The sequence below is a fragment of the Sceloporus occidentalis genome, unplaced genomic scaffold (genome assembly GCF_023333645.1).
Source record: "Sceloporus occidentalis isolate IW3139 unplaced genomic scaffold, rSceOcc1.0.p SCAF_66, whole genome shotgun sequence".
Taxonomy (NCBI): Eukaryota; Metazoa; Chordata; class Lepidosauria; order Squamata; family Phrynosomatidae; genus Sceloporus; species Sceloporus occidentalis.
In genome coordinates, this window is record NW_028317046.1 from 4055600 (window position 1) to 4080915 (window position 25316).

A 25316-nucleotide genomic window follows, 5' to 3' on the forward strand; every position below is an offset into this window, starting at 1 on the left:
CACAGACACGCACACGCACACAGACACGCACACAGACACGCACAGACACGCACACGCACAGACACGCACACGCACACAGACACACGCGCACAGACACGCACACAGACACGCACACAGACACACGCAGACACACGCACACAGACACGCACACGCACACAGACACGCACACGCACACAGACACACGCACACAGACACACGCAGACACACGCACACAGACACACGCACACAGACACAAGCACACAGACACACGCACACAGACACACGCAGACACACGCAGACACACGCACACAGACACGCTTGGAAATCAGCATGTAAAATGAATTCATCTCCAGATATAATTGCGTACCCCGTTGCCGTGCGTGACGGGCGCGGGGCCGGCTCGTGTTAGCCCCCTGTCACTTTGGGATGACCCCTCTCTCCCTCTCTCCCCGCTTACCCATTCCTTATGTGTCGGAAATATCCCGTTATCACTCCCCAGAGCTGGTGATGTCACCGGCAGCCAATCAGATGCCAGCACAGGCTTTCTGCTTCTCTGTAACCGTTTCAGCCCTGGGAAGAATATCATAGTTTAACTCTTTACAGCCCGTCCACCTTCCCAAGAAGCCTCCGCAGAAGACACCATGGTCCTTATACCCCCTGGGGGTAACCAGTTGAGCTACAGCCATGCAGAGCTCACATGTTCTGCCTCCTGGGGTAACTGTGCCTGTAATATTACCATTTGCCCCTCCATACAGGAGAAATGTCAACAGCGTCTTCATTAGCCCGATGCATGGTGGGCTCCATGTTTTAATGCAGATTCTGGGGGTCTCTCGTATGCGGTCAGAGACTCGTCATTCGGCATTTAACGATTCTTTCTTGGCATTTAAATAAATCACTTAGCGCCCGGATCAATTATTAGCCCCGTCCCTTCTTATTACAGAAGGAGCGGAGATGGAGAGGCTGGGTGGGCGAGGTGGGGGAAGGGCAATGAGGCACCGCAAGGCTCTGCAGAGGGCTGATCCCGAGTCCCCCCCTTGCCCTACATCTGTATTTCGGTCACAGAATTCGTTCTCCATACAATGGGATTTATCCGGAGTCATTGATCATTAACCCTGTAAATGTCAGAGAAACAAACCCAGCATACAAAGGGTTAAAAGTAAGAGGTTTGTTTGCACCTTTTTGATGTCACGTTCGCACATGTCTCTTTGTATTCGGCTTTATTTCGTTTAACCCTAGAATGACACTAAACCAACCATGAAATTCTGCCCCTTTTAACCCTAAAATGAGATGAATTCTGTTTTCAGGTTTGGTGAAATTTGTTCAAAACGAGATAAATAGACGCAGAATCGCTTTAGAATATTTTGATGTTAGAAGGGTTTCTGTGGGGTTTATTAACTAAACCATAAGCTTTAGACGGGGGTAGTTTATGACAAAAAAAATGACATCGTCATGACATCACACTGTATAATGGAGTGTTAACGCTTTAGGGTGAATACTTTCATTGCAGCTCACCCCAGGAATTCGAGATCCTTTTCTAAAACGGTACTGGGATTATCTGATCAGTTTCATGTACCCTACAAGTTCAGACAATGGGGAGGAATAATTATGCAGATCCTGAGAACAGGTCATTGGGATGGCTGTTCCCGTGGTATACGGTTTGGAGAAATGCTCTCGTCAGACTGACCTCTCGCTCTGTTTAGGTGCGGTGGGCTCGCGGGAGGAGCCGCAGTTTGTTACGGCCCGTGCCGGAGAAAGCGTGATATTAGGATGCGATGTTATACATCCGCTGACGGCGCAGCCCCCTCCGTACGTAGTTGAGTGGTTTAAGTTTGGAGTTCCCATCCCCATCTTCATCAAGTTTGGGTTCTACCCGCCTCACGTGGACCCGGAATATGCAGGTAAGCGAGAGCCGGCAACGCCGGGCGGCGAGCGCTGTCCTTCGGTATTTGTAGCTTGTAAAAATTAACTCTAATCTTTTATACTTTGTTTTTAATGCTCTGCTGATTCATGGAAAAGGTCTGTGGGCGACCTGTCTGTTGGGGGGTTCCCAGGGCCGGCCCAAGGCAAAATGCCACCCCCCCCCTTATCTACCCTTCCTCTCCCTCCGTTCCTGCTGCCCCCCCCATCATCTACCCTTCCTCTCCCTCCGCCCCCCCCTTGTACTTACCTTTCAGCAGTCCTGCGGCGAGTCTCCCTGTTTGAGGAAATCTTCCGGCACTCAGCATTACAAGCCGGCACCGAGACCGAACAGGGAGACTCGCCGCAGAGGAGAGAGAGAGGGGCGCCGAGCGGGTACTGACAGCTTGGTGACCGAAAACCACTCGGCGCCCCTTTCTCTCTCTTTCGCTTTAAAAAAAAAAAAAAAGGGGGCTTGGGGCGGCAAAGTGCCCCCCTTCAAAAGTGCCGCCTGGAGCGGTTGCCCCACTCGGCTCCATTGTCGGGCCGGCCCTGGGGGTTCCGCATCTCCGTTGGTGGCCGGCACGCTGCTGGTCCAACAGGATAGCAAAATTTAAACTCAATTAGTTGGGAAGATCCCCGATCCAAAGCCTCGTTCACCGATCCACCCTTCGAGGCTTGGGGGTGAGCGCTGGCTTTTCGGGTGGGATCGCAGACGGCCGTATGAGTCGCTAACCATCTGCACCGATGACCATCGTCTGGTCTGGTTTGATGAGCTCCTGGTTACCTCCTCTTCTGAGCGGGCGATCCGGACAGAGTAAGGAGAATGTAAATCGCGGCCGTCTTCTATAGGTCCTAATTCCAGAATCCCTTTTCTGTCCTGACGTCATTTAACTCTTTGCTTCTGCACCCATTACCCCCCCATTGTTCCTTAGTTTATCTCAGGCGGCCATGCTCAGGAGCCTTTGTAGACGCGGTAGGCTGGAAGATGTCTCCGGGCTCGGCCGGGCGGGCGACAGATCGAAATCACAGTCAGATTTGCAGGTTTTATGATTCCCTTCAATCTCCCTGACCCCCAACCTCACCCTCTCTCAACATGAGCATAGGGGCAGCCAACTTATACCCCTCCTGGTGTCGACGATCTGCGACTCACATTGCCTGCAGCCAACCGTGGCTTATATCGGTTGAATAATAAGACAACAGCTGCCAAGGGCCGTCCTTTTTGTGCTCCTTTCATTTGCCTCCCCTTTTGCTCCTACTCTCAGGCCGCGCAGCCCTCCACGACAAGGCGTCCCTCCGCATCGAGCAGACGCGCTCGCAGGATCAGGGCTGGTACGAATGCAAAGTTCTGATGCTGGAGCAGCAATATGACACCTTTCACAACGGCAGCTGGGTGCACCTCACGGTAAACGGTGAGCCATCGCGGACACATCTGGGCCGAGGCCGGGTAGGATCGCGCCCAGGGTGGCAAGTCCAGGGGGCAAAATTGGGGGGCAGATTGCCCTCTTGGATGACCAGCCCGCTCCCTTTCACACTATGGAAGCTGTGCCACGTCCGGCGCCTTGTACTAAAGATGGCGCCTGCACAGGGGGGGGTGGCCGGGGGTATTTTTTACATGCATGAGAACACAGTGTAGACCGTAGTCTATTTTGGGCTATTTTCAGACAAATCTATCGAAAGGCCGTGTCTGGAGTGATGAGCTGCGGGCGAGCCTTCTCCACGGCTAATAAAACGCTCCGGTTCCTCCGTTTTAAGGACAGATTCACCAATCCGTGGACACTTTCCAGTTTACTGTTAATTGGTGATTTTGTTTTCCCCGTTTGTGTTTTTTGGCCTAGAATGTGTAATTAGCCATTTCTGTGGCACATGACATTAGTCCTTTTTTTTTTAGTCCTAATTATCCTAAGCTCTAATTATTTATACAATAAAACAATCGGCGATCCCGCTGTCTTCGGAACGTCAGAATTCCGAGCTCTGCTCCGAGATACAGCTGGAAATTTCATTTGTTTTCTGGAGTTCTGGGGTCTTTGGAGATCTCCAGCCCCCCCCCCCCGCATATGTAAAATACGTTTCAGTGGAAGGGCTAATTTGCATATAAGGGCAGGCGGATGATGCGCTTCCAGTAGAACTTTAAACCTTGTAATCTCGTGGGTTTTTTTTTCTCCTCAGCACCCCCTACTTTCACCGAAACCCCACCACAATACCTGGAGGTAAAAGAAGGGACCAGTGTTACTTTGACTTGTACGGCTTTCGGGAACCCCAAACCTACCGTTTCGTGGCTACGGGAGGGAGAATTTTTGGGAGGAACTTCAAAATACCAGGTAGGTTTCAAATCGGTCGGGATTCTCCTTGGAGTCCTATTAAGAATCTCATAGAATCTCTTGGAAATATCCCCCCCCCCCCCCATCATTTCGCGGAATTCCCCAAACTTTTGATCTGAAATAAAGCCCCAGCGTAGTAATTTTAGGAGTTGTCGGGCGGCATGCGGTGACCACAGCCAGTGCGAGGGAATGAAAGGAATGAATGAAAGGACCTAGCGCTGTGTTTATGATTTTAGATCGTCGTTGAGTTTAAATAGTAAACCTCGAGATTTCCCCGTCGACTTTTTTTTTGTCATTAAATTCAGTTTGTCACACGGCGTCCTTGAGCGCCAACGTTCACATTGTCAGAATTCTGTCTTCCATAATTGCTGATTGAATTGTATTTCGTGTGAATGAATGTTTTTACGTTTCACGGGGTTAGCAGTTGGCATTGAGTCGTGAAAGTGATTTATTCAGGATTTTGGAACAGTTTTAGAATATTGCTGTTTTCCAGACTGAATATTGAGTAGGTCCATAAAATGCTTCGGTATTCCATATATCGCTACATCTTTATAGGAGTGCTTTAGTTCTGTTATAGACCCTGCTTTAGGTCAGGTGTATCCTTGTGAGGTTTGGATTTTATTTTTTGGGATAACGACCGCACATTCATCATCAATACACAATCGTATTTATTTGATGGAATATCGATCGGTGAAATTCCAATCAGCGCTTACATTATTGGCCTTCAGCCACTTTAACCAAAAAGTGAGCAAAGTCAAAGCTTTTTCATTAAGAATAGTTTTTATATTTTTTATGTTTTTTTATATATTTTATAATTGAAAAGCAGGTCAAAGTTTAGCATTAAGAAATTAGATGTTTAAGCATGAGTTTGTTGCGCTGCTGCCGAAATCTAGATAATGCATATTAGATACATAGTAACCGTTTACGGCTTCAAATCCTGACTTTTATTCCGTTAAGGTGAATGATGGGAGTTTGACCATCTCTTCCATCGGACGCGAAGACAGAGGGTCTTACACCTGCCGGGCCACCAGTATTCAGGGCGAGGCGGTTCACAGCACCCGGCTGCTGGTACAAGGTACGCCATCCCGTAACGCTGCTCTTCGGTTTCCTTGTGAACTCGGGTGCCTTGGTGCTCGCTTCACGCCGGGAGCCTGGGGACGCGAGAGAGATGGCCCTGAGCTCCCCGCGCCCGGCCTTTCCTGGCTGGGCTCCAGGTGACAGCATGGGCTGTTTTGGGCTGTTGAGGTAATGTTTTCGTTCCTGTCCCTAGGGTCACCGTTCATTGTTTCCCCTCCCGAGAACATCACCGTTAACATTTCCCAAGATGCTCTGTTCACATGCCAGGCCGAGGCTTATCCAGGGAACCTCACATACACCTGGTACTGGCAAGATGAGAACGTCTTCTTCAAAAAGTAAGAACCTGCCTTCAACCCTAATACATTAACCTCGCTCTACCCGTCATATATTACTGTATACAGCGCTGGGGGATATATTACTGTATACAGCGCTGGGGGATATATTACTGTATACAGCGCTGGGGGGTTATATTACTGTATACAGTGCTGGGGTTATATTACTGTATACAGCGCTGGGGGGTTATATTACTGTATACAGCGCTGGGGGTTATATTACTGTATACAGCGCTGGGGGATATATTACTGTATACAGCGCTGGGGGATATATTACTGTATACAGCGCTGGGGTTATATTACTGTATACAGCGCTGGGGGGTTATATTACTGTATACAGCGCTGGGGGTTATATTACTGTATACAGCACTGGGGGGGTTATATTACTGTATACAGCGCTGGGGGTTATATTACTGTATACAGCGCTGGGGGTTATATTACTGTATACAGTGCTGGGGGGTTATATTACTGTATACAGTGCTGGGGTTATATTACTGTATACAGCGCTGGGGGGTTATATTACTGTATACAGCGCTGGGGGGTTATATTACTGTATACAGCGCTGGGGGTATATTACTGTATACAGCGCTGGGGGTTATTATTACTGTATACAGTGCTGGGGGGTTATATTACTGTATACAGCGCTGGGGGGATATATTACTGTATACAGCGCTGGGGGTTATATTACTGTATACAGCGCTGGGGGTTATATTACTGTATACAGCGCTGGGGGGGGTTATATTACTGTATACAGCGCTGGGGGTTATATTACTGTATACAGCGCTGGGGGTTATATTACTGTATACAGCGCTGGGGGTTATATTACTGTATACAGCGCTGGGGGGTTTGTGTAACGCCCGTGTTTGTCCGGCAGCGACCTGAAGCTGAGGGTTCGAATTCTGATCGATGGGACGCTCATCATATTCCGAGTTAAACCCGAGGATGCTGGGAAATACACCTGTGTGCCGAGCAACAGCCTGGGTCACTCGCCATCCGCATCAGCATTTCTAACTGTGCAATGTAAGTGCCCCCCAACCACCTGCTGCGTGAGAAGATAAGGGGGCATTAACCATTAATGTGAACCGGCCTTTAATGTGTGGATCATAGGAATGATGCTGCCGGATATCCGATTACTTGTTCTAGTTGGGTAGAGCTTTACACCTCGTCCACCTTATCATTGTTATTATTATTATTATTATTATCATTATTATTATCATTATTATTATTGTTATTATTATCATTATTATTATCATTGTTATTATTATTATCATTATTATTGTTATTATTATTATTATTATTAGCTCTTGTTTGTTTTGTATACTATGCTGTCGGGTAATAATTTAACACAATAGGACAGCAAAGCGTCATCCGAATGGCGTGGAGGATTATTTTATTATTTCAGACATGCACCTCCTTTGGGTCGCAGTCACTCGCTGTTTAGATTTTTCTTAACTCTCTCCCAGACCCAGCACGCGTAGTCAACATGCCCCCCGTCATCTACGTCCCGGTCGGTATTCACGGTCACATACGCTGCCCTGGGGATGCCGTGCCGCCTGTGACCTTTGTGAAGTGGAATAAAGATGGTCGGCCCCTGAGGATTGACAAAGTAAGTCGGGGAAACCACCTTCGGGAGATGACCAACTCGGGGTCTTCTTTCTTCTAGATAAAAAGTCCAATAGTAAAGCAGCCCATAACTTTGAGAAGCTTCCGATCGTTTTCTTTCCACCCCGGCTTATTTGAACGTGGACGCCGGCTTTAACTTGGTTCCGGGTCTTCAGTCTGCGGGACGCTTGGGGCTCTCGGCTCCTCCTGTCCTTTTAGAACTGGGAAAAAAATAGCTTAGAGTTTTTTTTAAATAGAATCACGAGATACCTGAAACCAACAATGATGTCATTAACAAAAGGAAATGGGAACGGAGAGTGCAGCCGATCAATGTGTTTATCCTGAAGCCAAAAACTACAGAGATCTCCGATTCCCATTCATGAAAGTTTAAGGTCGTTCATGCGCCTTAGCGTGCCTTCTGCTGGCCCAGAGTCTGGATCTTCGATGCCTGACCTTGAGGTTTATATCGTGTCTATTCCCCAGTTCTCAGGATGGAAACTCTTAGAAGACGGATCTCTTCACATTGAGGAGGCCACGGACGAATTACTGGGCACGTACACCTGTGTGCCTTATAACGCGTTGGGGACCATGGGCCAGTCCCCTCCTGCTCGGCTGCTGCTGAAGGTAGGTAAAAGTTCTTGAATCTTTATGGTCCTCCGTTTGATGGCGGTCAAATGTTTGGAGCATTCAAACGAATCCAAACGATCTCCATGAGAATTTTCTCTACCGGAGAGAGGTTGCTTTGATTAATAACAGAGGAGGATGGGCAGAGTCTTTCACTAAACCAGCAACTGGTCATTAATTCCATAAATACGCAGACGGGTTTAATTGGGTGGTGTGCAACATTGTAACGCACACAATAATTAGGCTTGTTAGTGCGAAATAACGGGTTTTTCCCAGATAGTGTGACATAACTCCATTTGTACCATTCTTGGGCTAGAATTTCAGAAAGATACGTTGTATCTGCGTTTCTTGGTCTTAGACTGTTTGCAGTCCAAATCATAAATGAAAGCGATCTGTTCTTCCCAGTTTGGCCCACATTCTAAAAACCGCCCAGGGAAATATATTAATGATTTTTATTTTGTTATGTTGTGGTGAATGAAAGAAGGCTTTAGTTGACAATTTTGATGATGAATTATAGAGACACCTAAAACGGAACCTTATAGAGACACCTAGAACGGAGCCTTATAGAGACACCTAGAACGGAGCCTTATAGAGACACCTAGAACGGAGCCTTTTAGAGACACCTAGAACCAGTTTAAAGTTAATTTATGTGCATTCTGTTCTATCCTATTCTGATGATATTGTGGTTTAGTGTCACTGTATATGATTTGTACTCGGATTAGACACTTAATCTATTTGTTTTATTTCTGGTTTTGATCCAGTGCTTTGCTGGTGTCACGATTTAGAATTTTAAGGGACTTTGCCAATTTAAAATGACATCCAACAGCGCCCCCTGGAGGGATTTGCATGCAAATAATTTATAGAATTCCTAAATTATTTAAAAATAGTTTTTTTTTACATTTCTATTTTTTTATTATGAAGTATTTTTTTCTTACTTTTTGCTTTTTGTGCTTTTTTTTTTTGCACGATGCCGATTTGTACTGCAGACATTTGAATTATAAACAGGACCCGTGTGTGGCCGATATACTTTAATGCTGCTACCGAGGCAGAGATTAACTCACTCCACTCCAACTTACTTTTTTCTTTAGGACCCGCCCTACTTCACGGTGCTGCCCGGTTGGGAGTATAGACAAGAAGCCGGGAGGGAGCTGCTGATTCCATGTGTGGCTGCCGGAGATCCCTTCCCCGCCATCTCATGGAGAAAGGTACAGTGGCTGTGTCCTGGGGGTTATGCAATGCTCTATTTATACATCCCTAGGATTCACGTGGCATGAAAAGCGTGGGTGCAGACCAGCAGATGACAAACTAACGGGCTTTAGAACTGAGATGACGATAACGCCGTAAATAACTATTATCATTTATAAATGATTGTAAGCTTGCGAGCCAAGCCCACTCTACATAGTGTATCGGTTCCTCTCAGTCGGTCGGTTCTAGCTCTGTCAGACCCTTTTTAATGTAGGGACTGGAAGAATCGCTGTGGGAATTGTTGGCGCTATATAAATAAATAAATAATGATGATGGTAATAAAATAAGTGAAACGCGGCAGGGTTGGCACATTTACTCTAGGGAAAAATGAGATTTTTCATCCACAGGTTTCTCACTCATCAATAAAAGTTCAGTAAATCAACTCTTTTGGGGTAATAATAAGTAGTCGGAGGATCTTCCTTATCTGATTGGCTTGAAGTGGATCTCCAGATGTTTATGAAATTGACTTTGTTAAGGCAGATAAAGAAGTGTTCTTTTTTTTGCATTTTTTAAGCATCGCTTAAAAATTTTTTTAAACCCTGTTTTTTTTCATGGAAATAACACTATAAATATTTCAATATAAACGCAAGTAAATGTATCAATAACCTGTTTTATCTGGTGTTGGTGAACATAAACAACCATCTGTAACAGAATAATAATAATAATAATAATAATAATTGTGTTATTGTTACTTATTATTATTAGTAACAATTCAGTAGAACCGTGTGTAAGAGATGCTGGAGTGAAAAATAACCAGTTATGGAGAACAATGCTCCCTCTGATAGTTCATCTCGCACACAGCTTTCACCACTTTGTCTGTGATGTAAAAATAGCTCTGATGTCAGGAGCAGAACTGGCAGAAAATATAAAAAACTCACCAAAACTCACCACTGTTCAGGGAATCGCACAGAATGTTCATGTATCTTAAGTAGGACATCGCCTATTAAACTTTACGTGCTTGGGTGATGCCTTTGTACCCTTTTTACGATTAGAAAATGCTATTTGGTTGCGTTTAGCATCTCGTTTAATAGAATTTTAATGATTTATTAAAGAGAAAGTCGTTATTCATAATGCATTGGTTTTTGGATGGAGAAAAGTCTCTCAACCCTCCCGGAGAGTCATTTCCCGTTGGTGGCTGATTCTAAAGGCTTTAAGTGATTTAATTAGGTTGGTGGGCTGTAGGTTGACTTTGAGGCCACTCCACCCCATCAGTAGCCTGGCACAGAAGCTGCTCGGGTCAATGTACCCCAACGGGGGAAGATGTTTAATAGGACCGGAAGTTGCCTTTCCCCTTTGAGTGGGAAGAGCATTTTGTAAACCTGATGTTAATCAGATTCCTTTATCAATGGCTTGTGTCTTGGCAGGCAAATCAAGCAGTTGCCCATGGGTTTACCTGAGGCCCCAGAGATCTTTTAGGTACAGAGGAGTTCTGCCGACTTAAATTTGCCTCTTGGAATTAACACCAAATCCCATGTCATGTATAATTTATTCTGACAGCCATAGACCTAATCAGTTCTTTGCCTCGCCTTTGATTCACAATAACTTTATGTCTATCCTGCCCTTTCCCTATAATGGAAAAAATTACCTTCCCTAGAAAGCTCCTTTTGTTACATTCCTGTAGTATTTTTAAGAAGTCTGATGCCCTCTAGTGGAGTTGCTCTGTCATAGCAGAGGTCTGATGCCCTCTAGTGGAGATTCTTTGTCATAGCAGAGGTCTGATGCCCTCTAGTGGAGATTCTTTGTCATAGCAGAGGTTTAATGCCCTCTAGTGGAGATTCTTTGTCATAGCAGAGGTTTAATGCCCTCTAGTGGAGATTCTTTGTCATAGCAGAGGTCTGATGCCCTCTAGTGGAGTTGCTCTGTCATAGCAGAGGTCTGATGCGCTGTAGTGGAGTCGCTTAGAATGACTATCTTTTAAAATCAATCAGTTCCATTAACTCACTAAGAGTGAAAGCCCCCAATTTTAATTACAAGTTCAACTTGTATTGATCTAAATTAATCCAAATATCCAGATATTTTAAGGTCTCTGGAAAATAAATAGACAGTCTATGGTCTACAACGGTCACCTGATTTTAGCATCTTCTAGGGATATTGAACATTTCTTTAAACATTATCACCTGCGATATATCATTTGGCGCACAGGGTCAATATACATTAGTGTCACTTGGAAGAGCGATTAGAATGCATTGATTTGGCCGCCAGCCATGAAATGTGCTGCAGAAGGCTTTTAATCAAACGGTCATCCGATTAATCAATAAATGTTAAAAGAAAAAAATCTGAAAGAAATAAAAGGAAAGTCCGGTTCAGATGCTGAGCAGTCGTTGTTGGGTAATTTGCTGGCTTATGTGCCGGGAACTTCCTGACCTCCGAATAATAACATTATTATTAATAATAATAATAATAACGATTCTCCTGCTTTCCTACTAATTTGGTAACTTTTTTGTTTCTTGTAGTATTTTTGCACTTCTTTTGTTTCCCAGTATGAGAAGCTCCATCTACTCAGTAATCATCATGTTGCCTTGGTAAAAAGTTTCTGTGACTTAAGCTCTTGAGACGCGGAGCTGGAATCCATCGACCGGGATCCGTGACTCTGTTCTGTGTTTCCGTTCCAGGTCGGGAAGCCTTCCTTCAGTAAGCACAGTGTGCTGCCCAGCGGCTCCCTGCAGTTTCGCTCACTCAGCAAAGAAGATCACGGGGAATGGGAATGTGTCGCTAGCAACGTCGTAACAAGCATCACTGCCAGTGCGCATCTCACCGTTATCGGTAAGTCGCCCGCTTCGCCCGCAGTCAGCCCTTCACTGGAATTTTAAAAACCCTCATTCCGCAAAATACAACATAAAATAAGATATGAATCGTTAATTTGATGAGGTCACTGTATTCCATTAATGAGCTGTACAATCTTCAGTTGATACATTGTTTCATTCCAGCGTTAGTTTATCGGCTCCGAGGTCCTACTCCCCTCCGCTGACCTCTACGATAGAATCATTATTACAATTCACTTTATAATTAAGGCTGGCAGATCGTGATTCTGACGGTCACAGAAGATTCCAATTAGCAGCTTGTATTTTAATTTATTGCCATTTGTTTAAATGATGTCATACCGACGCTCCGACCCGGTGGTCTTCGTCAGGGTATTTTGATTTGTAACTCTGATGAAGACCATTGGGTCGAAGCGTCAGTCCACCCTACAGTGTGGCTTTGAGAATTTTGCCTGAAAACCCTTTTTTATGGTTTCATTTTAAAATTTTTTTTTAGGCACCAGCCCCCATGCCCCTTCTAACGTCCGTATCTCTGTGTCCATGAACAACGCCAACGTGTCGTGGGAACCGGGGTACGATGGAGGATTCGATCAGACATTCTCTGTTTGGTACGGCGCTCTGTGAGTCATCCCAGCATGCTTTGCTGCTTCTTCTCGCGCTTCTGTCTTTCTGTGCTTACCATCTCAGCCGGAGGGTCGCTCCATGATCCTCCGAAAACATATAGAAAGCTTCTATATGTGTTTATATCTGTGTATATGTGTTGGTACCATATACACATGTACATGTGTGTCTTGCTGTAGATATAGGTGCAAACGCATAATGCTGCCCTCATTAATATGTCTACCGCGGACGAGTAAAGGAAGAGAGGAGGAACATTCAACGTACGGACCGGGATTAAATAAAGTCCAAGTGGAAAGCATAATAACAAAACGAGAGCCCCCCCGTCTAGTCGCCCGTTTCTCCTGCTGTAACGACTTAAACCTTAATCAGTCGTTGGTCTCGTTTTAGATTCAGGAGCCGTATGTCTATCCCATGCACTATATTACCCTCTACCACTTCTGCTGGGAGGCAGTTCCCTGTACTATCCTCTCATTAAAATAAACTATAGTATAGCTGACAGAGAGAATATTAGGTCATTCTGATATTTACATTACATTTGTTTTTATAGCGCCAGCAGGTTCTGTAGCGCTGTATCGTTCAGACCAGTAGGTAACAATGTATCTGCAATGAAGGCAAGGATTAAACTTTAGCCAGGCGTTCAGTAAAATAATCTGCTCACTGATACTAAGGGTTAAGTTATTTTGTGTGATTTTTATTTGCTACCATATAATACACTCAGTTTAACATTGGCTGAACGTTAACCCCTTCGTATCCAGCACTATTAATGTGTGCGTATGTATGTGTGAGTGGTTACATGTATGATAAAGGACACTGTGTATACATGTTATATGACATGTATGATATAATCTATAGTCAGATTTTAGAAGTCTGGGTCATCAGTTTCTTTCCCCCAATCTGGTACCTTAAACAAAGTCTGCCCGTCGCTCCGGTCTGTGATGATGTTTATGAGGGTAATGGGGGGGGGATTGGTTTATACGTTTTAATGCCATTATTAAGCCCTAAAGTCTATAATGCGTTTAATATTTAGGGCTCAATAACATGTTTCTTTCCCCTTTGTGTAGAGTCTTTGTGCGAGACCCGGGGGGCGATTGAGACGTCTTTGGAGGAATCTAGACGTTTGCATTCTTAGAATGCGGCTGTTTATGATCTGCTTTCCAGCCGTATCTGTATTTCTTAGGTGGCTTTGTCCAGTCTGTCTGACTCTTGCGGTCCTGCGCTGGCTTTTATCTTATTCGTTCTAATTAAAAATAAGATCTCTACTGTTAATTAAGAACGTGCACTCCATACACTCAGTACATAGAACGCCGAGGTTTAGACTGAGAGGAGTCATGTGACTTTGCGTTCCTTCATGTGACCGAGCGCACCAATCGTGCAAATCCGTTCTTATATTTATATGAATAGAACCCGAGACACAATTCATTCTATCTTGTATCTGGTGAATCGTTCCGTTCCACCAGACAATGAGTTTCCAAACCGCATTAGAGGCTTTTCTTCCCGAATTCATGCCACTCGGACCGAAGAGAGTCAGATGCCGGCCGGCGGTCACCATTCCTCTGATAGCTTTAGTCTCATTGTAGATCTGGAGTTCCCTGTTACCATTTTTTTTTCTCTGCTCTGCCCTGGGATATCGCAAAGTGTTTGGTCTTTTACCGATCTCCATTCGGTTCTCTGAAGGATCAAGCGTGCTCAGTTTGGACCTCATGACTGGGTCTCCATGCCGGTTCCAAGCGGAGCTTCCTTCCTCCTTGTGGACTCGTTGGACCCCGAGACAGAATACCAGTTCAGTGTTCTCGCTCAGAACAAGTTGGGGACCAGCTCTTTCAGTGAGGTGGTCACCGTAAAAACCCTAGGTGAGGAGGCCACACCGACGCGTTCTCGTCTCACTCGGTGGGTTTCAGCGGGCGCGGGCCGCCGACGTGAATTATTACTCGTGTAACAAAGTATCTTTCGCTGTTGTTTAAAGCCTTCCTTCCGACGACCCCTGAGCCTCTTGTGGTTTTGACCTCACCCCGCTGCCTGATCGCCAACCGAACTCAACAGGGCGTCCTTCTTTCCTGGCTTCCTCCGGCCAATCACAGCCTGCCGTTAGAACGTTACATCATGGAGTTCCGCTTGGCTGAAAGATGGGAAATCCTGGATGATTCAATCGCGGGCAGCGACACCGAGATGCTGGCTAAGGAGCTATCCCAGGTATTTTAATGCACCTTTTGAGATACAGGATGCCCCTCGAGGAGGGTAACCACAGGGCGTACTCGGGGTTTGTTTCAGAGTCTTTTTGGTGTTTTTGCAGGACACTTGGTATGAGTTCCGAGTTTTGGCCGTCATGCAAGACCTGATTAGCGAGCCGAGTAACATCGCCGGAGTGTCTAGCACTGGTACGTCAACAGCCACAAACGGTCCACGTTATGTCTTCCCTGTCTTTAAGGCTCTGACAGTCTTTGTAAATACGGCAGGACACAAAATCGATCAGAAAATGCTGGCTCTGCCACAGGCTGCCACTGATGTCAGCTTCCATGATGTTATAAACGAAACATCTGCAGCATAATTACAACAGAAGACTAAATACTATGAAATAATAATAATAATAATAACAATAAAAATATTATATAATATAATAATATTAAAATAATTAAACACCTTGATTTTTTTGCTCTTAATTTTGGACGATTCCTTTTTTTTATTCATTTCCCCTTCTAACCAATATTATCCTTTTAGATGTCTTCCCGTCTCCAGACCTGAGCGACGAGGGCTTCGCCCGGCCGGTGCTCGCTGGGATCGTAGCCACTATTTGCTTTCTTGCGGCCGCCGTCCTGTTCAGTACGTTAGCTGCTTGCGTGGTGAACAGGCAGCGCAAGCGCAAACTGAAACGGAAGAAAGGTGAGCGCGGCTGGGGGGTCGCTTTAGAAACAAAAACTGTATCTTTTTTCAGGGTTTTACATTATTTGGTGCTGAAGATTCTAGAAAGCATGGAAGACGCCCTTAGAGAAATGCGTTTTTTGTGCTTTTGTAGATTTTAGGTTTCTTTTGGGGAATTGTACAGCGCTGGGTAACTTGTTGGTGGTTGATAAATAAAAGGTAATAGTAATCTGTTTTCATGGGCTGTGTTTTACCTTTTTCTACAGATCCACCTCTCTCCATTACACATTGCAGGAAAAGCATGGAGTCTCCGTAAGTACCGTCCGGAGGGGCCGGTCGATGTATTCTAGCAGTGCTTACGCCCATCAGGCTTTCTTTGAAGGCTCCGTCTTGGATCCCAGCCGGTCTCACTGCGTAAAAATAAATAAATCGCTCAGCATAGAGAGAAGCTTTGTAACATAATTTGTATTTCCTGAAGTTGCTTGTGTTGAGAACACAAAAATCCTAGACATCCTGTTGCGTTTTACCTACTAGAACGGCGTCCTTAGTGAGTGTTTGGGTTTTACTCAGAGTTTATAGTCATTTTTGTTGTTTCCAAAGGTTGTCTTCTGGCAAGGTGAGTCCTGAGAGCGTGCGGACCCTCCGTGCACCATCAGAGTCATCGGAAGATCAAGGGCCTCCTTCCAAGCGTCCTTTGAGTCCTGGGCGGGAAAAAGAGTTGTCGTTGTACAAGAAAACGAAACGTGCGATGACAAGCAAGAAATACAGCGTCAGCCAGGCCGAGGCGGAGGTCACTACACCCATTGAGCTGATCAGCAGGGGCCCAGATGGCCGTTTTGTAACTGGAGGTCCTGAGCAGGAACCCACGCTCAGGAGCCGCAGGATTCAAGGGTTCCCCTTCGCCGAGGAGACAGATATGTACCCCGAGTTTCGGCAGTCCGATGAGGAGAACGATGAGCCCTCTGGTCTGAAGTCCCAGCTCACTCCTCTTTCATCCAGTCAGGATTCCCCGCTTCAGCCTCCGGCGTACAGTCCTCGTTTCCAGCATCCGCCGGGTGAAGGAAGACAGCAGCCTTCTGGCCAATCTAGACCTGGCGGCTACCACCATGCCCATTTGTACAGCTATCTTAGCAGCAGTCCTCGGGACTCGGATCCTCCTCCACCTTTCTACATGCCTGAAGTTAGCCCGCTCAGCTCTGTGATGTCCTCCCCACCATTACTTCCAGAGGGATCTTTCCCACCCATCCCTGAGGAAAATGGGGAGAACAGTTCCAGCAGTACCCTTCCCCTCACACATACACCCACTGGGGGGCGCTCTCCGGAACAGTGGGGAGGGCCTGACTTCCCATTTGGTGGTTTAGAAGCTCCCTCGTCTCCCTCCATGTTTGTTCAGCACCGGTATGAGACCGCGGAGATTAGGCGTCCGCTTCCTCCACCTCCTCCGGCGCCGTTTCCTCGTGGACGGCCTCCACCCAACTCCCTGCAGGTTCCGTCTTATGCTGCCATTATACCCCTGGAGCCCCACTCAGGCTGGGCAGGGAGGCTCCCTAGTCGGGGTCCACCGCCTCCCCACCCGAGTTCTTGGCAGGATGCAGCTATGCAACTGGCTGCTCAGAGCCAGCTCCGGCACACCAGTCAAGGGATGGGAATTCCAGTGCTTCCCTACCCAGACCTCCCCGACCCAGGGCCTTTCGGTATGGATGCCCGTTGGTTTGAAAGCCGGACGCGTCCGCAGATGAGCCCCCGGCAGCACCGCAGGTTGGAGCCCGGCTTGCATCAGGTGGTGCTTCAGCCCTCTCGCCTGTCCCCACTCACCCAAAGCCCTCTAAGCTCAAGACATGGTTCTCCTGAGCTGAGCGCTAGAGCCAGGCCACGTCCTGCTCTGCTGCCCCCGCCGACAGACTGTTCCGGCATCGCCCTCCAGCCTCCGGGTTTTTCACACAAATCACCTCCATCTTCCGGATCCCCAGGAAAAAGCAGCCACGGAGGAAGCCCCAGCTACCGAGCCACCCCGCCTGATTCCTCCCCACACACTGAGGGACGGAGACGGGGAGGAGAAGAACGAGTGCACGCGGAGACGGCGGTGCTGTGCACTGCAGGGTGAGTGTGACGACGGCGGCCGTAGAAAAAGAGGGGATCCCTGCTTTGAAAAAAGGGAACGCGGGTTGTTATTAACAAGAAATTGAACGTGGCCCCCACATTGTCACCGAGGAGGTGGTTCAGTAAATTCAGTTTCTACGGTTATCTTTGGGTTCGGGGAAAATTAGTTGCCGGAATAACAAAAACGGTAGCCTCAGGGCGGCTGAGCGGCAGAGCTGGGTGAATAAAGGCGACTCTGCCTATGTCTTAGTTTCCCATTTCTATTATTTCCCTATTTTCATTCTTTAAGGGGAAGCAATAAATTATTTACAAACACGAGTGAAGTAACGGGGTAAATACGAGCTTCCGGGAGAATTAGGGACGAGACGCGCCGGGAAACACAACTGAAAGGACACAATGTTTGAGATTATCCTTGTGTTTTATACTTGTGGTCCTGCCGGTACCGGGTGTGTAGGTACACGTTCTACGTTATTGCCGCTTTACTGAGTATTATAGGAATACATCTCTCTCTCTCTCTCTCTTGTATATATTTAACCATGCGATAATGTTTCGTTCCATGCTATATGGCCATGAGCTCATGATGTCACGGAGAACAATCATTACTTTTCTTCGACAAATATGTTGCTTAAAAAGTACTCACGCGACTTGCCCTGTCCTTGTGTCACATGACTACAGCCCAGATTTTAGCTTTCCCGATAAAAATATAAAGGTGGCGAAATTAGCCATGCTTAAAGAATCATTTCTGGACAATGTTTCAATATTCACAAGTAATACTAATAAAAGGCTAGTTGGATGAATCAGTAATGTGCCAAAGTAGGCTCCTCTGTTTACTTATCCTTAGTGCCAATTTCTGTCAAATTTTGTATACGTCATTTTTTTATTCCAATTTAATGGAAATATCGTGGCTTTTTAGCCGGTCGCCGCTGCATTTTCTTTTAAAGGTCCTCTAAAAAGAGAAAACGAACTAAATTTGTTGTCAAAATAAAGTGAAATAAACGCACTGATTCGGGAATTGTGAAAATGTGCCGTGTCAGCAGTAATAAATATTTTTGTGCTTTCCACATTGACTCCTTTTAATTACGGCCAACGAGTTTAATTTATTAATTGCTGGTCAACTTTTTCAAAGAGCTGACATAATAAATGGACTTCTTGGTGTTAAGAAATCAGCTCCCTCCAAACAGAAAACAGAAGCCTAAAATAAACAGTGTAGCCAATCAGAAAAAAACCTGAAATGGAACTGATTTCCCATTGGTTGTGGCAAATTTAAATGGCCCGTGTGACCTTTTCCGGCTTTATCATAGAGGCTTTTGCTTCTCCCATCACCCATGCTTCCATTTCCGTTAAGCGCATATTTCTTCTCCATTTCCATATTCCTCCCACTTTTATACCCCGTAAAGTGGCAATAATGTTTACAAATTAAGTATGGTTTTGATCACCAAATGTCTCTGATCACACGCGGATGTATCGAGACCTGTGTAGACCCAGGACTGAAGAAGGACCATCAGAACCTTGGAATGTTGAATAGTTCTAGTTCGAGTTTCATAACATTCTAAACTCCCATAACAGAGCAGATTTATTTATTAAGACTAAGATTTAAGGAGAAGAGGGAAAACGGCGGAAGGGTCACCTTCTCAGGTCTCCCTGGATGTTGAGGTTGCGTAGCGTCCTTCTTCCATTGAATCTGTATTGAGGTTCTTCAAGTTAGATTATCACCGTACTTTACGGGCTTACCAGTGTTCTTGTAGGATTATTCAAGGTTCTACCATACTTATGATGTCCATAAAATATGTTTGAGACTCACATTCCTTCCGGTAAGGGCGAGACCCTCATTTACATCAGGCTGAGGGCCACTCGCTCATGTTCACAGATGGTATAACCAACAGTTGGCATGCTAGTACCAGATCAGCTCAATCTCCACCGCTCTGCCCATGGTAATTGTGTCTGTTTCTGATTGATCTCAGCTATCTGAGCAGTGTTGACGTCATGAACTCCTCCATCCAATAGGTAAGGGTGATCCATGTACGAAGGGGGAAGAGGGGTCGGGTGGGTGGGTTTTTTGCTCCTGGAAGGCTGGCAAAACACTGGCACTAATTATCCCTCTGTTAATTAATCCCAGGACCTGCTTTAAAGGGGAACAGAGCACGTCATTAATCTCTCCATCCCGTATGGCTTATCTTCTTATACATTGCAGTGGGGAAAAACCCATGGTTTCTCCTACCCCTGGGTCACAATTTTAGCCCAAAAGATCGGCATATGGACGAGACCACGGCATCTGACTGTGCATTGAATTAACCCCTTGACTGCTGAATCCATCCCTGCCCTGCAAGGAGATGAGACACATCCCCCAAAGCATCCTGGTAACACAGTATGATTAATAAAATATTATAGGGTATGACAGAGTTAAAAGTACATACATATGGACATCATCCCAAGGAGAAGAAATGCTTGGGTTGTTAGATTAAAGACCCTACAGCTGGTATAGATTTATTGTTTATTAAATTCATTGCATTGAGAGTATAGGAATTTAGAGTGCCTGCGTCTTAGTGTTCAAAGTTAGACCTTTGACATTCCAGAAGTGAAAACCAGTTTATCCAGAAGCCCATGAACCTCAAGGCAGGTTCTCCAGAATTCTTAGATCATTCTGCCAAATATTTTAATACTACCCAAACTAATCAAACTCGAGTCTTTATCAGCATGAAAAAGTAATAAAACATTTACCGGGATTTGAATTTTATTTTGTGACTCCCAATTATATGGCAATCACAACAATATTTAGTAGGGCTCAAAGGGTTAAGAGTCACACGTCAGACGTCTGTGGATCTCACAATGACCACGATTTACGTTAATTTCCACCAAGTTATCTTGAAACGTCACGTGGCCAATAAGTGACCTGTTTTAAAGTATATCCCTTTCAGCTTTCTCGTAAATTATTTCCTTATCCCGCAGAATTTTGACTCACTCTTGAAATTCTCATGTTGGTCTGCAAGTGCCCCAGGCCTTTGGGGTGTGAGCGGAGGTGGCTTTAGTAGGTCCTCGTGTCCATGGGACGGGGACCATAAAATTCTTCAATATCGGAAGGGAACTTGAAGACCGAATTTGAGAAATTCAGATTTGCTGGGACTGGATCGGATACTCTGTATCTAGCTCAAAATGTTTTGTGGGTGAATCATCCGTTGGCCGAGGAGATGCATTCATAGACATGGTGCATTAATGTGTAGGATGCATTCCCGTAGGCCGGTCATCGGCTGGGGTAGAGTGTAGACCTCCCCAGAGAGTGCCGGGTTCCCCTTTAAAGGAGACACTGCAACTCCTTGCATGAAAAAGCTTTGTTCCGATGCTGTGACTGTAGCAACCTCTCTCCTCCGTCTTCCTCCCTTCCCGTCATGGTGAAACCCTCCTGCGGGCAGCTGCCTGCCAGTTCTGTACTTGCTATGACTTTTTAAGAAACATTCCCCCCTTCATAGCCTTTAGCTGTCTTTTCTCACCGTGTGTCAGTCTGAACGCTACCGTTCCTTGTCTCTCTCTTAGAACCCATGCGATCCTTTCTTGGAACGTCTGTCCTCTTAATCGAGATTGTCTTTGTTGTCCAGAGTGTCTCCTCTGAGAAATGTTTCTTATCTTACTCCATGCATGGGATGCTGTTTATGAGTTTATTCCTAGTATCTGAGAAGGAAGTCCTACAACCAACCGCTGTTTATGTGAATGCCTAAAGTCATTTCCAACATGGTGGAGCCACCATCTAGATGCTTCATTCACTAGAGAAGATGAGAACAGAATATTCATGGAACGATAGATAGAGTCACATAAGCTTTTGAGACATCTTAAGATGGATGCACATCATCTCAGGAAACTTTTACACTCAATAAAGAGACCTCTGAAATCTCCCAAAGCCCATGTGACGCTAGATCTCATCGTATAAACATCTAAAAACATCTAAAGAACCCCAAATCCTGCCTTGTAATATTTGATACCCCTGCGTTGTGTGTATCCCCGGGGTATTTATTAATGTTCTAGTCTGTCTCTGTCTTCTGAATGTTTTCTCGTTCTCGGTTGGCCCACTTGTCCTCCATATTTCTCCGTGTCCACGTGTGATTGGGTAACTAAATCCTTTCCCTTATTCTTTAATCTGTGCCGCAAAAATAGTTAATATCAAATAAAAACGAACTCACTCAAGTGGCTTTGTATTGTTACATTGTATAAATACTGCCTTAGTTGATATGCTATTAGTCTGAAAGGCGTTTGATTCAGTTGAATCATTTTGTAAGAAAATAAACACACCTCGAATAAAAACGGGGTCAAAAACAATGAAATACTTAAAGACATTTAACGGAGGACAGGAAGGAAGTTATTTTCAAAGGGGGAGAAATGTTACAAGAGACCAGAATCTAACACCTAGAGGGTCAGAGGCTGAGATGGAATGGAAGCAAGTTTTACTTTAGTGGTGGATAAGTGGAACAGCCTCCCAGCAGAAGTGGTAGAGGGTAATACAGTGAGGGGATTAAACATGCATGGGATAGACATACGGCTCCTGAATCTAAGACGAGACCAACGATTAAGGTTTAAGTCTTTACAGCAGGAGAAACGGGCGACCAGACGGGGGCCGGATGGGGCCTGTGTTTCTGTGTCAAAGCTGAGACTGTTTGGGCTTGGTTCAGGCCAAGCTGGTTGCCTTAGAAATATGTAACTTTAACATATAGAATTAGAAACATCCCTAAGTGTAGAACAATGGGCAGCAAGGGCACTCAACAAATACAAGTATTGAAAGTCGAAAGTATTCAGGGGAACGGAGGGAGGAATAATAAAGATGCCCCTAGTGGCCATATATGAGTAATGCGCTTAGTACACTAACAAGTCCCTCCGCACCTGAGGAAGGGCTCTCCATGCAATGACTTTAATGGGAATCAAAATTTCCTCACTGAAGGTCAGGAAGGTCATGGTATGAATTAAATAACCCACACGTCACGGGTATTTAGTGGTTTAAGGGGACCAGTTACCTCTAAAAGTTTACTCTTAAGGAACTTCCTCATCCTCTCCTCATTAATTATTTTCAAATGATCAGAATAGGGGGGTTGCATTCTGGGACATTAACTGTACCTAAACTACATTATTTGGTAAAAAAAAATCTGTCCTGCACAAATGCTCATGTGTGCAAAACCCCCCAAAACCCATGGCCTTTGGTTAATTTAGAATTCATAAAAGGACTTGTAGCTCCCTACAATAAGAGTTTCATTTTACCCCATACCCAAAAAACTAAGGAGGCTTCACATTTACAAGAGGATAACCCAGCGATGTGCACGGCGCTGTGCATGCTGGCACGGGGTTTCATTTACTCCTCTAAAGCTCTGTTGTTCACTTATTTATTTTAGTGAACATCAGTCACGTGGTCACTTTGTAACAAGGTTCCGTATCCTACCCACGTGTCTTAAGGCCCAGTTTGGGTTTGGCGTTGGGTGACTTTTGCCGATTCCTCTTCCTTGTCCTTCGCAGAATTGGGATCGCTGCTGTACCTGAGAGGCTGGAAATTGTCAGAGATCAGCGAGTTCACAAGCCCAAAAAATCCACCAAGGGTCGCTCTAAGTCCAGGAAGCACTCTGGTAAGCAGTGGTCCCCCCTTTCTTCCAGGCAGAGCGGAGACCTCTGATTGGGTACACCAGTCCCTGAAGTATTGGGGTTTTCCCCATTAAAATGGATCTGCCCTCTTCCCAAATCTTCACCCTACCGAGAGCATCTTAACCCGGATTTGCATGACGATTCCTCCCCAATTAATTTGTTTTGTCCCTCTGGTGGAAGCTCATATGTCCTGCCGGCCTTAGGAAGAAGAATGAGAAGAGATGAGAAACTAAGGCCAGGTGAGTGAATGAGACTGCCACGCAAGGCACACATTAAATATATAAAACGTCCGATAAAAAGAAAACCACAAATAAAGTGTTGATCGTCAGTAGAGGTAACCATACTACCAGGGTGACAGATCCACCTATAAGATGATTTTCTTATTTTTGGCTAATTTCATAAACATCTTGAAAAAAGTTGAATAATAAAAAAATATATTTATTAAATAAATAAATAGTAACATTAATTAAGGTTAAAAAAAAAGTCCATCAAGTTCATCCCTTCTACTGATCCAAAAGAAGTAAAAAAACAAAAACCCTATTAAGCTATTTTTTGGATTTCGCCACTGTGAAATATTATTATTAAAAGTTCATTCTATAACAGACCCAGTCACAAAAGCAATCCACAAAACAAATTTGGGATGATATATTTACGGCATTCCGTAGTTCTTTTATAGCTTTTTATTTGTAGTGTATTTATTGAACATAATTATATTTATAATATAAGCAATTGGAGTTGGGTTTTGTTTAGGTAATATACCCTTTTGATTAGAAAATATTAGAAAAATAAAATAAAAAAAATTGTATAATAATAAAAAAAATGTCTCTGACATCAAAACCTCAAAATTTTCGTATTTTTATCCATATTTGGAGTCAGACATTACTTAAAGCAAAACGTCTAGCCGTTTTCACACTGTATGCAATAACCGCGACATGAGAGCGACGCTTAGTGCTAGTTAGCCACAGACCAAAGAAATATATAAGAAAATAATAAGCAATTGATAGATATGGTTAAAAATGTTAAATTCGTCTAACGTTTAAGATATTTGAGGTTAAATCAGTTTGTTTTCTTGTCTTTATCAGATGAATCCACCTCGCAGGTCCACCAGCCACCCCCAGCCACGTATACGGACACGCGCTGCATCCGTAGGAAGAAACGGCCAACAAGACAAGACCCCCTATCTCGCCTCTCGGCCCTGAGGGACGAACTCTGCCACCGCGCACCGTCTGACGATCGGGCCGCCATCCTGACCAGCACCGAGCCTGATGACTTCAGCGGCCATGCCACCCTTCTGTGACCATCCGTGGAGAGAGAGGCCACCACCCTAGGACCTTTCTATCTCTTGGTGCTTAAACCCCCCATCCTTTGCCCTCCCTATGAGAAAGACCTGTACACAAAAACACGTGAGCAGCGAATAGTGTGTTCATTGCCTACCTCACCGACCCTGTGTGTGTGCGTGCTAAGGATGGACTCATGCCTCACAACTCGGAGCGATGTACAGTGTTACTGCGGGCTGGAGATCTGCGTAGGAGAACGGTCCCAAACTATGTATAACATGACAAGAGCACAGTGTAGGAGCTCTGACGATACACCCGTGTCTCACCGCTCACCTCTATGTACGGCGTCCGAAGCCTAAACTCCACCATACGTAAGAGCATGGCCCTTATAGAGACATTGTATCTCTATAGTGTGCACAGTGTGTATGTATCCAATACCTGTAAGTTGTCACACGTAAGAATCTGGAGGATATTGCATCATATCTGGAAACATTATTTTAATCTTTTCTGATTAGAATAAATAGAATGCGGAAGGGGAACGAACGCCAACATTCTAAGTGATTTCCATTACCTGCCCGCGTGTTTAAAAGATACATTGTGTCTCCTGACAACTCAGTTGCCCCGAATAGTCTCCTAATCTTCACGGGTTTTCCTGTTTCCGAGGATTTAATGCAGTAAATGAAAATCAGATAAAATTAGGGCCCGCGACTGAAATACTTGGCTTCTAAATAAAAAATGTAAAAAACACCAGTGACATATTTTGAGATACAAAGTAGATACAAATAGTAGTCTTTTGGAATCAATGTACTAAAAAAAATGAAATTGTTGCAATGAATTTGATAGGCTCCAGGTTTTCACCACCCTAATTATGACATCATCATAAGACATTAAGGGTGCGTGTTTATCAGTAATGGAGCCAGGAATGTTCTAGAGGGGCCTCTTCTGAGACTCTTGAAATTATTAAAGGTCCATCTTGGAGATTCCATGCAGTGTCTTACTGATCGTACTCAGAAAGTG

At 45.0% G+C, this 25316-nt stretch overlaps 1 protein-coding gene across 1 annotated transcript; it reads left to right on the top strand.

The window, feature by feature from the left end:
- Positions 1-1612: 1612 nt before the first annotated feature.
- Positions 1613-24319, top strand: LOC149286925 (protein turtle homolog B-like). The gene is made up of 19 exons (XM_089493706.1): positions 1613-1877; positions 3141-3287; positions 4045-4196; positions 5154-5271; positions 5467-5608; positions 6480-6625; positions 7069-7211; positions 7691-7831; positions 8920-9036; positions 11689-11839; positions 12332-12455; positions 14131-14306; positions 14420-14646; positions 14747-14831; positions 15172-15333; positions 15579-15624; positions 15913-17412; positions 22900-23006; positions 24105-24319. The coding sequence occupies exons 1-19, from the start codon at positions 1613-1615 to the stop codon at positions 24317-24319; spliced, it is 4164 nt and encodes a 1387-aa protein (XP_089349832.1).
- Positions 24320-25316: the final 997 nt, after the last annotated feature.

Coding starts and splice junctions, on each gene's coding strand:
- LOC149286925 (XM_089493706.1), top strand. CDS start 1,613: ATGGCTGTTCCCGTGGTATACGGTTTGGAGAAATGCTCTCGTCAGACT. Junction 5,609..6,479: donor GAGAACGTCTTCTTCAAAAA/GTAAGAACCTGC, acceptor TTTGTCCGGCAG/CGACCTGAAGCTGAGGGTTC. Junction 7,212..7,690: donor GGCCCCTGAGGATTGACAAA/GTAAGTCGGGGA, acceptor TCTATTCCCCAG/TTCTCAGGATGGAAACTCTT.